The 13,939-nt window shown below is 60.6% G+C and overlaps 1 protein-coding gene across 4 annotated transcripts in view; it reads left to right on the top strand.

Moving 5' to 3' along the window:
• Window positions 1–13,939, top strand: part of NAV1 (neuron navigator 1) — a 62,312-nt gene that overhangs the window by 33,639 nt on the left and 14,734 nt on the right. For all 4 annotated transcript variants that reach the window (XM_053998433.1, XM_053998436.1, XM_053998435.1 and 1 more), the window contains 3 exons: window positions 2,212–2,577; window positions 13,085–13,223; window positions 13,435–13,732. In XM_053998433.1, the coding sequence (XP_053854408.1) occupies window positions 2,212–2,577; window positions 13,085–13,223; window positions 13,435–13,732 (803 nt within the window). The remainder of the gene's footprint in view (window positions 1–2,211; window positions 2,578–13,084; window positions 13,224–13,434; window positions 13,733–13,939) is intronic.

Raw genomic sequence — 13,939 nt, 5'->3', positions numbered from 1 at the left:
CTGCATCCCTCCAGGAGCTCCTCTGCGGCTGTGAGCCAGATTTTCCTTTCCCAAAGCTGTGTCAGCTCTTCCCTGGTACGTTGTAATTACACACGTACCCACTCATTCTGCTCTTGGGAACACTTCCTACAAGCCTGTCCAATACAGATGTCATCTGCAAGTCCTCTGGATGTGCCTGCATCACTGGTGTCCTGTAGCTGCTTTGGGCTCTCTCTTTATTCATTCCACAAACTATTCCTCAAATTTCTCTTGTTACCCTCACTGTGTTCTTCCGTCCAGTGGCTGAGGGCTCAGTCCTTGCTGTTGCCTTGTTAGGGCATAATGTTATTCCTGAAAGATGTCACCATACTCCTGGCAGCAGGGCTGCATGGACATCCTTGGGGCTTGGAGAATCATGGAATCAGAGTCACTGAGGAGACTCAGTGGACACTTGGAGGACACTTGGAGAAAGTCTCTAAGATCATCAAGTCCAACCATTTCCCCAGCACTGCTGTGTTCACCACCACACCATGTTCCCAAGAGCCACATCCACACGTTTTTTAAACACTTCCAAGGATGGTAACTCCACCACTGCCCTGGGCAGCTGTGCCAGTGCCTGACCACCCTTTCAGGAAAGAAATTTTCTTCCAATATCCAACCTAAATCTCCCCTGGCACATTTCCTCTCCTCCTGTCCCTTGTTCCCTGAGAGCAGAGCCTGACTCCTCCCCAGCTCCCCACTCCTGTCAGACAGTTGTGCAGAGCCACAAAGTCCCTCCTGAGCCTCCTTTTCTCCAGGCTGAGCCCTCCCCAGCTCCTTCAGCTGCTCCTGATGCCCCAGACCCTTCCCCAGCTCTGTTGCCCTTCTCTGGACACGTTCCAGCTCCTCAATGTCTTTCTTGTCATGAGGGGCCCAGAACTGAACCCAGGATTCGAGGTGAAGCTTCTGTTCCTCCTGCTCAGAGACATGGTTGGCATCTGCTCTGAGCTGCTGGGAGCACATCCTCAAACAGCCTTTGTGCTGCCGACAAAAACAAAACCCTTTTAGCTGCCCCTTTTAGTTCCGCTTTAACAAACTTCCTCGTTTTTTTTATGTAGTTCCCTGTTTTAGATTCAATGCTGCAGCCCAGGTTTGGCTTTGGGTGCTCCTGCAGGAACGTTTAATCCAAGCTAGGGAATAATTTACTGACACTAGTGTTTGGAGCCAATTTGAGGACTGTGGGTTCCCAAGGAGCTGCTCCAAGATTAATAGTTTCTCGTGGCTAAATTTAGTTTTAGAATCACTGTTTGCCCAAAATACACCCCGAGAGGCACAGGGAGTGTCGGAACTCCCCATTTCTGAAGCACTTGCAGGCTCTGGGCTGGCTGCAGAGCGCTGTGCTTGTGGGCAGCCCCTGGGGCTGGGCAGCCCTCTCTTGCGGTCATCTTTCCTGCCCAGATGTTGGGGGTTCAGTCTACAGGGGTTCCGTGTGAGGTGCTGCTGCAGGGACTGGTCCCAAGTCTGTCCCTCGGCATCCTTTCACTCACAGCCTCCACTCCCTGGCATGGCCCACAGTCACATTCCCTGGGATCGGTGCCACCAGCCCAGCTTGTCCTGTCCTGGGTCTGGTGTGATCTTGAGGTGCAGATGTTGAAGTGCTGGGGGAGAAGTGGCTGAGCAGAAGCAGCCCAGACACAGGGGAACATGTCCAGGCTCTCCACTAAAGGTGCCCTATTAGATGAGTTCAGCACAGCTGGATTTTGGGGCTGGAGCCAGTCTCCAGAATAGTGCTGACCCCTCTCCCAGGTGTGTTTGCCACCAGTCCTGGTGGCACCCCCGGCTCTGCTCCAAGGTAGATGGACAGGGCTGTGGTAGAGTGTTGCCTTTGTAGATTGACTGGACACAGGGCCCCCATCACACCCCATGTCCTATTCCACCATCCCTGGGGAGACATGGGCATCACTAAAAACTGTGGTGTGCATGTCCCAGCAGGTCCTGGACTATGGGACACTGGGCTGGCACTAGGCAGGGAAGGAGGGGACTGTCCCTTGCCAGCTGACATGGAGGGGGTCCAGACAGACAGCGTCCCTGCAACCACAGTCTTGGGAGCCTCTGGCCTTGAGAGGCTGCCTCAAAATGGGCAATTTTGGTATCTGAGCACTTGCAGACCCAGTTCCAGGGGAGTGAGACAGGGCACAGATCTCCACTGCCCCCTGTGCCCTGCCCTGACTCCCTGACTGCCTGTCCTCACAGCTCCCTCGAGATGACCTGCTATGACAGTGATGAAGCCAACCCACGGAGTGTCTCCAGCCTCTCCAACCGCTCCTCCCCTCTGTCCTGGCGCTACGGGCAGTCCAGCCCTCGCCTGCAGGCCGGGGACGCGCCATCGGTTGGGGGCACCTGCCGCTCCGAGGGCACCCCGAGCTGGTACATGCACGGGGAGCGAGCGCACTACTCACACACCATGCCCATGCGCAGCCCCAGCAAGCTGAGCCACATCTCCCGCCTGGAGCTGGTCGAGGCGCTGGACAGCGACGATGTGGAGCTGAAGTCGGGGTACATGAGTGACAGTGACCTGATGGGGAAGACGCTGACGGAGGATGATGACATCACCACGGGGTACGTGCCCGTGCGGGGAGTCGTGCCCGGACTGGGGCTCTGCAGGAGGTTTCACCCGCTCCTGTTTGGCTGGCGGTGCAGGAACACCTGGCACAGTGGGGGTGGATGGAGTGGTACATAGGTTACAGCCAGTCTGGTTAGGATTGGATCATGTCCCCACATCCCAGGAGATGCTTCCCTGCTAGCAGTGCTGGTGGTGCTCGGCCAGCTGGGTCTTCTTGGGGCTGATGGGCTTCTGAGCCAGAATGAGCTGCTCTCCCAGCATGTGGGAAGTGTCCAGCTTGATATGAGTGTTCCTGGATCAAGGAGCTGAGAAAAGTGTATGGTCTGTAGCTGCAGAAGCCCTGAGCCACAGTCCTGCTGGGGTGAATGCTGCTGCTTTCAGAAATGCTCTTCAGTTTACACCAGTCAGTCTGAGTGGCTTCCAGTGACCCAGGCACTGTGGGGACGTCCTGTGGGACTCCTGGTGGTCCGTGGTGGGACAGGCTGGGTTAGATCTCAGCACCCCAGTGAGAACTGGGCACCGAGTTGTCATTGCTGATGGATGACTCCACATGGAGCAGGGTATGCTGCTGAGCAGAGTCCCTCCTTCTGGGACCCCCATCAGCCTCCATCCCTCCACCCTTGGGGCCAGGGGCATCTCCTGCCAGATGGGCACAACCCAGCACTCCCAGGGCTCACATTTTCTTGCCAGATGCGTCCAGCTCCTGCTGCACTGTTGAGGTGCCCCTGACTCTGGCAAGGGTCCAGGGTTTGAGCATGTTGGAGGTTTCCTGTTTCAGCACAGCAGAAAATAAATAACTTGGGCTTTTGAGCTGTCCCAGAGCCTGATGAGGTATTTGGCCTCCTGACAGTGCTTCTTTGGCCCTCCTAGGGTGGCTGTAGTCACATCTGTTTGGTGCAGGATAGAGCACAGCCTATGGCTTCACACCCATCCTGGGGCCAGTGCTCCCCACATATGGCCTGTAGGCACTGTTGCAGTTGCGGGGGACACACCATTGGCTATCTGCTGCCTTCTGGCCCTGCCATGCTCCAGCTGTGTGCTGAGAGTGTCTGTGCCATCGTGGGTGTCAGACCCATCCTCCTCATGGGCATGTGACCTTGGGGGCTGCCCTGTGCTTGTGAATGAGGGAGCCTTGTGCTGGTTCAACATGGACCCTCCTGTAGATCTAAATCTATTGCTTGGCAGCCAGAGGTCCCATGTCATCATGTTCTGCCACTGGCCACTGGACTGCGAGGTGTGATTGGCAGTGGGGTAGATTCGGACTGCCCTGGATGGCTGAGGTTGCAGCAGGGCTGGCTGTGGGGATGAAGGGTACACTGCTCCCCATCTCCCTCCTTGTCTCATCTTGGTGCTGCTCATGCAGGTGGATAACCTTGGGGTGCCCTTGGCTTCAGAGGCAGTGCTGGGAGGGGTGACTGGAGCAACACTTTGTATTCATCAGTCACTGAGCAGGGGGAGTGTGGGCAGGGTCAGAGACCCAGGACAGCTCAGCCCTGCACTGCTTTGGGCAGGATTTTCTTCTCCTTCAGGAAGGTACAAGCTTTGGGGATGGATCCCTGCATGGCTGAGCCTCTGCGAGGCCCTGGCAGCACCACAATCCCCTGGCGTGGGTGAGGCTGTCGGTGCTGCGGTGAGCTGGGCCATGGGCAGGTGCCACAGTCCCTGTGCAGAGTCCTGGATGTGCCTGGAGTTCTCTGCCATGCCAGAGACAGACTGGGTGCTCTGTGCTGGGTACCCTCCCCAAGGAGGAGTGCAGCAGTGAGGCAGGGCATCACAGCACCCCCTTATCCACAGGGGCATATGCTGGGGATCAGCCATTTCACCAGGGTCATTGCAGGCACAGAGCTGTGTAGTGACCTACACAGCCTCACGGCTTCATCCCCCATGTCCCCACAGCAGGACTCGGGGGGTCTCCCAGAGTAGGCAGCATGGCAGGGTCTCTGTCCCAGAGCATGCCTTTGGCTGGGTACTGGGGTACACTGAGGTGCCCTGTCCAGGAGCCTGCATACTCTGGGTGCAGAGCCCGGGAAGTGGAGCAGGGGCATTCCCTCCTACCGAGAGCCACGTGAGACAAGGAGCTGGCCAGGAGCACTCATGCAGCACAGCCCCTCATCCAGACCCTGCTCAGCCAGCACATCCCTTCACCCAGTGCAGCCCCTCATCCAGCCTCCCATCATCCAGCACAGCCCCTCGCCCCAGCACAGCCCCTCACCCAGCCTCCTCGCTGGCTCTGACCTAGAAAGCCACCACCGCCCCAGGCCCCATCTCCCGGTGCTGCTAATGCACCGGGCAGGAGCCGCATGCTGCAGATGGGGCCAGCAGCCCCCAGCCCTGGCCGCGGGGCAGCGTCCCCTGCACCGCGCCGGCGCACACCCCAGCTTGTAGGGCAGTAGGTCAGAGACGGCTCAGAGGACGTGGTGACACGTCCCTGTCCTTGTTGGAGACGTGTGGGGCTGTGGGATGCACCCCGGCATCCCCCTGGTTCAGCAGGGAAGCAGACTGGCAGGAGCGAGGGCTGAGGTAGGTGAGACACGGCTGGGGCAAGGGGACGGCCCGCAAGCTTTTGGGGTGGATTCAGCTGGGTGGAGGTTGGGGTGAGCCCAGCCAAGGAGGCTGTGGGGGACTTGAGGCCCAGCTCAGAGAGGGAGTGGGATGGTCAGGTCTGAGCAGGGATTGTCTGGGGACACCCGAGACCCGAGCAGCATTCCTGTGTTAGCAAGACCCCAGCAGCATTCCTGTGTTAGCCAAATGTACCGGCATCCTGGCTCCTTGCCCAGCTGTGCTTGCATCCATTGGCATGACACTTGCCATTCCTCTCTACCTGCTGCTGGTTTCAGGGTCTGGAAAGCTCTTGCTTTGGCCCCGTTTGGCAGCAAATACCTTTTTTCCCAACGTCACTATGTCCTACTTGTGCACTGTATCAGGGCAGGGACCTGGCACAGGGAGCACCCACTAGGATGTGTCTGGGGTGACTGAAGGGATGGAAGGGATGCTGCTGCTCTCCTGCCCTGTCCTGCCTGTCCTTGGGGCCTAGGCAGGGCATGGGCAGGGATAGCACCCAGTCTTGGGCTGTTTCTCCAACACTAAAACATATTCACTCCATTCCTTGGTCAACTCTGGTTCCCACCCACCACTATTCAGTGGCCACTTGCTGTTCCCTGCCCTGAGGCCAGTTCCAGAGAGGGTGCGGTGCCACCTGTGATGCTTTCCCACCCATCCAGGCTGGGGTTGTTTCCTGAACATAGGAGGTCACCCCACCAAGGTCACTGCACTGGGAGCTTCCCCAGGGACATCTCTGTCTGCATAGCCACAGCCACAGCGTGGGTGCCTTTGTGTGCAGACCTGCACATGAACCAGGCAGTGGTGAGGAGCATGGAGCAGGATGTGCAAGCCAGGTTTGGCCTGGTTTTGTTCTGGCCATGTCCCACATGTCTGAGCAGTGCCACCACAGTGTGGCCATGTGTTGGTGTGCCTCCCGCTGTGCCTTGTGTGCCCAGAACCTGACCTGATGTGGTGTGTCCTGAGCAGTGGCTCAGCACCGTCCCTGGGTGTTCCTAGGGCCAGCTGGGTCACAGTGGGATGCTGCAAGGCTTTGCTGCAGTCAGGAGCTCCTGGGGTGCAGAGAGAACTAGCGGGGCTGGCTGCTGAGTCAGCACCTTGTGCTGTGGTGGCTGCAGGAGCAGTGATGATGGTTTGTGTGTGCTGCTGGGCTGTGGTGTGGGGGCATAGCTCTGGAGCCTGTCCTCAGGGCTCTGCATGTCCCTTGGGGCTTCCAGAGTACCGGGGGTATGTCTGTGTGACCCTGGGACTGCTGTGATTTCAGGGTGTCCTTTTGAATCTCATTTGTTAGAGGTAGAAAGGGAGGCAGCATTGCATCCCACTACAGCAGTGGCACCATCTGCACCCTCATGAGCTGGGTACTGCCCTGACTCTGCTCGTGGGCATGAAATGGAGCTGAGGCAGCAGCTTTTGGAATTAGGAGCGCAGGGCACATGTGTCTAGCCCACAGCACACCCCAGGCACCGTCCCAGGTCACTGTGATGGTGCTGCTGGCAGCCAAGCACTGCAGAGCCTGTGGTCCCCTCCTGCAGGGCTGGGGGCTGCCAGCAGCATCCTCCCGGGAGGGATGCTCTGGAGCTGACACCCGCTGCGCTCTGGCTGGCCTGGCTCCGGCTTCCTCGCAGCTCCTCGGGCTCGGCGCAGCCCGTAGGCGGGAGCAGATGTTTGGCTCAGCTCCCCAGGAGCAGCAGGGGAGCAGCCACCCTCCTCCTGCTCCAAGCAGGACTGGTGCTGGAGCCTGCTCCCTTCCCTTGAACGCCCCTTGCTCACTTTGGCTAGTGCAGGATGACCCCATGTCCTGTCACAGTGAGCCCATGAAGTCATTCCTCATCAGGGACATCCCGTGGGGCACGGCTGCGGCCCTGCACGTGGCCTGGCGTGTGTGTGGGACCCTGGCTGGCCAGGGAGCAATGTTGTATAAATATTTGCTGGGCTGCGCTGCGTGCTGGGCTTGGCGAGTTCCTCTCGCCAGCTGGGTACAGGGGACGCTCCCGGAAAGGGGCCCCAGGACCCCGCTGGGCATCAGCACCACTGAAGCGCCTTCCTGCGCGCTGCTTTCTAGCAATTCCGTCCTTTGGGGTTTGGATTGAGGCACCCAGTGTTGATCCCTGGCCCCTGGAGATGTGACAGCGGCTGCATGAGGTATATTTTGGGAAGGGAATCCTGGGGTTGTGAGGCTTGGGGGTACAGGGCACCCGGGGGTCAGTGCACGCCCCAGATGCGGGAAGCTGCTGGCCCCTGCGGCTTGTTGATGAGGCTGGATACGGACACAGGGCAGAGCAGAGCGCAGGGTTGGACCTCACATACCCATGTGCCCTGGGGAAAGCTGCTGGGGAGAATCTGACCCAAACCTACCTGCCTCTCTGCATGGCACCTGGGGACCTCAAGACCTGGCTTTAACATGTGCCACCCTGCCGCCTGTGGAGGAGCCTGGCCACTCTGGACTGAGGTATCCAAGGTCACCGGCTCGTCCAGACAACAGGAAAAATAGGAATTTCACAACCAAGATGAGTCACACTGCTCCCCACCCCGGCACTGCCCTGGGACTCTCTGAGCATCGCACGTGGCCTCTGCAGCCCCGTGTGCCGCCGTGGCTCGGTGAGGCTCCATATGTCACCAAAACTGCCAGCGGAGATCCCCGCACCAGGACACATTTCCTCCAGGGTTTCCACCACTTGGAGGGGGGTAGAGGGGTGACCAGAGGTGAGCTCTCAGTCAGAAGTGTGGTTGGGGTCCATGGCTGCTGTCAGTGCAGCAGGCAGTGAGTGCTGGCTGACCCCCCACGGCCTTGGCCTTGCTGCCGCGGGGAAATCAGACCCCTGTTACTGCGGTTGATGGCGCAGGGCTGGGGTGGAGGCACAGCCTGGCCACGGGTCCCCCCTTGCAGGGACACACACCCTCAAGGGTCCTGTGGCGGAGTCCTCTGCACCCCTCAGGGTTCTGGGGGGCCAGAGACCAGAGGCAGTGCTACCTGGAGAATGGGGTCCTGAATCAACTGCGGGATGTAATGTTGGTACTCTTCCGCTGGTGAGCTCAGGCAAGTCAGATCCCCCTTCTCTACCTCAGTTTCCCCATCAAATCTCTGCAGACCCCTGTTCCTTTGAGTGCAGCTTCAGAGAAAGGTGCCAGGTCACAGTACCCAAAATCCAAGCAGGAGACACCTAGGGTCAAGGTAGCCTGACTCTCTGTAGGGACTGGAGTTCTCTGAGGGGTTATCCGGTGGTTTGGGGGGCATCCTGGAGGGTACAGAGGGGTTTACAGGGCTGTGGGGATCAGGGAAGTCAGGGAGTGTTGTTACATTCTGATTCCTAATGTGGATGTGAGGGGGATGCAGAACCCCGCCCTGCCCACATCCACGGGGAGCTCCCAACCCCCTCAACAGGATTTATGAAGCTAATTGTTTTTTCTGCCCCATTAAGTGGAGGAGAGGGGGAGGGTGTGAAGAGCCCCGGCTGTGCCTGTGCTCTCCTCACTGCTCCTATCTCAAGTCACAGCATGAGGCTGGGGCTGTGAGCACCAGTGCCACAGAGCCCCCTCAATGCCAGCGATCTGCTGATGTGGGGTGTGAGACCCCCTCAGTGCACCCCCTGCATTTCCTCTCCTGCGATAGGAGGAAGGGGCCAGGGCAGACCAAGACTTGCTTCCATCCAGGGTGGGCTTTAGGATGGCAGTGAGGATCTGGCTGGACCAGCCTGGCAGGGACACGAGTGTCTGGAGCCCTGGCTGGTGCCAATGGGTCTGGATGCCACATGGGCAGGTGTCCGTGCTAGTGTGAGACAGGTGAAGCAAGGAGAGGTCAAAATTGTCCAGCTCCAACAGCAGCCTCTGCTGAGAAATGTGCTGGGGGTACTCCTCTGTATGGGGCTCAGTGCCTGTGCTGGTGCCCAAGGGTCTGCTGTGACCAGTAGTCGTTCTCTGCCGTCATCTCACAGCAGGCCCGTGGCTCTGGTGGGGTCAGAGCTGCCTTTCTGAGAGGCTGCAGTGCTGGGCTGTGCCAGGCTGGCTCCCCTGCCACCCGGGATGCCCAGATTTGCACCCAGCGGAAGCTGCTCCGAGCATTCCCTGAGCCGGCCGTGGCGGGGCTGAGGCAGGCAGCCAGGAGAAGAGGAGGGACAGACAGCATGTGGCATCGTGCCAGGCCGGAGGGACCGGAGGGATGCAGTGCTGGACGGGCTGTGCCGCCGCACCCGTTGGCGCACGCGGCCGTGGGGCCGTAACCACACCGCAGGGCTGGCTGCACCACCAGCCCCTGGCCATGAGCTCCTGCCAGGGCTTGGTGGGTGTGGGCACGAGCTGATCAGTGGGGACAGGGATGGGCAGGTACCCCTGTCCTGCCATGCCATGCTGTGCCGTACCATGCCATGCTGGGGCAAGCCCTGTGTTGTGAGTGATGGGGCAGTGGGGAAGGAGCCAAGAGGCGTTGCCGTTGCTTCAAGGAAGGAATTACTTATTTCCCAGCCTGCAGGGTCTGATCTATCTTGCCAAGGCTGCAGTTAACTCTCTCTGCCCTATGTGGCGGGGCTGGCGAAATTGTCCCTGGTGTTACCATCCCAGTGAGGACCCTACCCTGCAGCATGGCTCTTGCTGTGATGCGAGAGAGAGAGAGAAAAAAGGGACAAAATTAGGGGTTTTGGTCAATGAAAGGCAGAGCGGGGCAGGCATGGGTGTCCTTTCTGGGGATGAGTGCCGAGGTTGCTAGGAGCAGCTGTCCCAGCACCCCGCAGCGGGACCCACATCGAGGAGGTGGTTCCTTTGGGGACAGAGAACAGGGCGGTTTGGGGGGCACTGGGTCCAGGCCCAGTGCTGAGGAATGGCCTCTGGTATCACACTGTGGGCTGGTCTGGGGGTCACTGGTGCTGTGTTTGGAGATGTGACTCGTGGTTTGGGGGCTCTGCGGGTTTCTGGGGGGACGCTGGCGGACACCAGGGACAGGGGTCGGGGCCTTGGGCTGCAGAATGCAGAGACGTGGCCGCGGAGCTGAGGCGGGGGAGGCTTGGAGCCGGGACCCCGGGGAGGGGCCGATGGACGGCGGAGGGGGTCCTGTGCCGCTGTCGCTTTAAGGCGCGGGCAGCGGGGCGGTCCCGCCGCCCCCCGCCCCTCTCGCCCGCCCGGCGGGGCCGCGCCGCGCCGCGGGCAGCACGATGCTGCGGACGGGGAGGCCGCGCCGCGCCCCGCGCCTCGCCAGCAGGTACGGCACGGGCAGGGAACGGGCACCGCAGCGGGCGGGGGCGCGGCCGGAGCTCGGCCCCGGCAGACAAAGCCCCGCGCCCCGGGGCCGCTCCGCGGGCGGTGCTTTTGTCTCGGCCGCGCTGCGGGGGGGAAAAGGGGGGTCGGGGCAGCGCGGCCGCGCCCGGCACCGCGGCATCGGGGCGTCGGGACGGCTCCCACGGGCCTCCCCATCCTCGCCCCGGCACCCCCATCTCCGCCCCGGCCCGCGTCCCGCACCTGCAGTACGGCCGGGCCTATCCTCCGCGAGGCTCCCGAGGCTCTGGTGCCTCCGGACGTCGGGTCTGACCCCGGGGCTGCCGGGCGCGGGGCTCCGAGTCGGGGTGCGGCCGGGGCGGGGCGGAGCATCCCCGCGCACCGCGCCGTGGTTCCAGTCCATCCTCCGCTCCCCACCGGTGCAGCCGCCTCCCCGCGCCGGGGCTGGGGCCGGGGTGCTCGTCCCCGAGCCCGTGCCGGACCATCCCGCCCGCAGCGGGTCCCGGCCGCCCGCCGGCGCCGCGGAGCGCGGCAGGAGGGACACGCTGCCCTTGAGCATCCCCGTTCCTGGGAGCTGCCGCGGGGCTGCTGGCGGATGGGTTCGATGCGGGACCGTCTGCAGGAGCTGGGAATGGCTCTGGATAAGATGGATAAGATGGAGCACAAAGCAGGGCGTCAGTTTTGCCCTGGAGTGGCAGTCTGACATGGCTACCCCCTGTTGGAGGGTTCAGGGGGGCAGTCGAGGTGCCAGGGCTCGTCCATGCTCCAGGAGTTTGTACTTGCTGAGGGGCCAGTGGTGCTGTGGTTGAGGCTTTCCTTGCTGTGCTGCCTGTGGCAAACATGTACCAGTTTGGAGGATCCCTCAGTGCACCAGCTGTGTGCCCCATAAGAGAGTCAGAGACACCCTCGCAGTGTGCAGCTGGGTCCCCAGCCTCATGCCATGGTTTTAGTGATTTTGGGATGTGACCTTCCATGTTGTCTTTTCTTGGCACAGGGTTTGGAGGAGGAGGATTTGGAGTCACCTCCTGCCTTGGCCTAACATCTGACCCTGTGCTCCTTTCTCAGTGGCTCTCTGGATGCCTGGGGCAATGGGGATGTCACATGTGTGGCTGAGAGAGTTTGGGGTTTCCCTGCCTGGCCCCAAAAGCCAGACTGAGACACCCAGCACCACATGTGGCCCCAGCTGTGTTGCCATAGGACACAGTCCTACAAAGCCTGGCCTCACTCCTGGCAGTGCCTGCTGCCAGGTGAGGTCAGGCTGGGAGAGGGGCTTTGCTGCAGGCTCTGGGGTGAGGATTTCCATCCCAGTGGGAACTCGCCCTGGTCATAGGGCTGGTGGTGAGACATGGCTTGGAGCTGAGGAGCTCAGCAGCACATCCTGAGTGCATGATCCTATTGAAATCCTTTCCTGGGCAGCAGCACCTGCTGGCTCTGTCCCAGAGGCTGCTGTGGGGGCACAGGGGGCTGTGTCCATCCTGGCTTCGGCCAGTCTCTGATGAACTCCTCCCCTATGGAAAGAGCAGGACACACAGTGCAGGTTTTATGGTTCTGGAGCTGCCTTTGTTGCTCCTTCTTGAGCTTTGGACATCTGACAGGGATGGTGGTGACTGTTGCTTTTGCTCTGCCACTGCTGTTGAGGCTCTGCTGTTTGCTGGGCTTTGCTTGCACCTCTGTGGCCCCAGTGTAAATAAACAGGCATCTCTTGCAGGGACTGGGGCTGGCTGCAGCTCCCAGCTCTGCTCCGCACTCCTATGCCACAGCTCATGGGATCCTATGCCACAGTCACAGGATCATGGCATAGTGTGAGTTGGAAGGGACCTTAAAATCATCTTGTGCCCCTCCATGCCGTGGCCAGGGGCACCTTTCACTAGGTCAGGTTGCTCCAAGCCCCATCCAACCTGACCTTGAACATTTCAGTGTTGGGCCAGCCACAGCTTCTCTGAGCATCCTGTTCCAGTATTGTCTCCCCCAGCCCCTCACAGGCCCTGGGAGGCTGCGAGGCTTCACTGACCTACTCAGCTGCTGACCTGAAAGGTGCTATGCTTGTCCTGCTGGAAGGTGCTCCATGCCTGCCTGTGACAGATCGACATGGGTACAGCCCAGTGCTGTGGAACCAGCTATGCCCTTGGGGCACCCAGGCAGCTGCTGCCCCACTGTGGTGCTGACAGATGGGCTTCTGCACACTTGGCTGAGCCCCCACCTAGCCCCCACCTAGGTGGCATGGAGCAGCCACCTAGGCACAGCAGCAGATCCCAGACTTGCTGCCTCTGGCTGCTGGGGGCTGGAGAGGGGCAGTAGGGTGAAGTGGGTGGGGACCACCCCAGGAAGGGTGGATGCTATAGGGTGTCTGGCTTGTTTATTCCAGAAGTCCTGCCCTTTCTGACAATCCCAACCTGCCTCCAGGGTCAGAGCAGGTTGCCAGGGGCTTGTTGCCAGCTGTGATGCTGCTAGCCCTGTGGTGTGTGTGTTGGCTTCCCTGAGCTGCAGGTGTCCCTCCATCCCCATCAAAGCCCCACAGAGCCTTAATGGGGAGAAGCAGGGTCACTGAGGCTTGTGTGCCATAGGAACAGGAGCCAATACCAGGCTGGGCTGGAGCCAGCCATGGGCCCTGCATGCCATGTCCCTGCCATGGGCACTACCAGGAGCTGGTTTTTGCCCCGGCAGCCACTGGAACAGGGAGATCCTGTGGGTGGTGGGACCCATTGGGCTGAGCAGGGGTCTGATGCTATCTCTCCCTCACAGCTGGGATGAGAGCAGCTCCATCAGCAGTGGCCTCAGCGATGCCTCCGACAACCTCAGCTCAGAGGAGTTCAATGCCAGCTCCTCGCTCAACTCTCTGCCCTCCACCCCCACTGCCTCGCGCAGGAACTCGGCCATAGCGGTAGGTGCCAGTGGCACCCGGACCCTTTCCGGCACCTATCCCAGCTTTCCTGCCACCACCTCGGTGGGAAGGAGGGCATGGAGGGTGCCAGCGTGCGGAAACAAGGATGGCACAGGGCGTCTGCTGCGTCCTTCTCCCGGTTGGCTGATGTTCTCTGGGGATGGGTTTGGGGTGGGTGCCAGGAGTGCCCCTGACTCTGCTCTGCCCCCAGCTGCGCACGGACTCAGAGAAGCGCTCGCTGGCGGAGAGCGGGCTGAGCTGGTACGGTGAGGGCGACGAGAAGGCACCCAAGAAGCTGGACTACGACAGCAGCAGCCTCAAGATGGAGCATGGCTCCTCCAAGTGGCGGCGGGAGCCATCGGAGGGTGGAGAGGAGGGGCCCAAGGGTGGTGAGCTGAAGAAGCCTGTCAGCCTGGGCACCCCAGGCTCTCTCAAGAAGGGCAAGACTCCTCCAGTGGCTGTGACCTCCCCCATCACCCACATGGCCCAGAGCACCCTCAAAGTGGCAGGTAAAAACCCGTTTGGGCAGGGTCCAGCTCCTTTGATGGAGAGAAGGTTGGGTGCTGTCTTTGTGTGCTTTCCCCGAGCATGTGGGCCGTAGGATGGCCTATGGCTGTGCTCAGACCTGGGAGATGAGTGTGGGCTGGAAGTGGAGACAGGGCTGTGTTGCGGGCTGCAAGCAGGCTGGGGGTCTGTGCCTGCCCCATGGTCTCATG

The sequence above is a fragment of the Vidua macroura genome, chromosome 24 (genome assembly GCF_024509145.1).
Source record: "Vidua macroura isolate BioBank_ID:100142 chromosome 24, ASM2450914v1, whole genome shotgun sequence".
Classification (NCBI taxonomy): domain Eukaryota; kingdom Metazoa; phylum Chordata; class Aves; order Passeriformes; family Viduidae; genus Vidua; species Vidua macroura.
The sequence above is the reverse complement of the archived record's forward strand: the minus strand, read 5'-3'. Positions and strand labels throughout refer to the sequence as shown.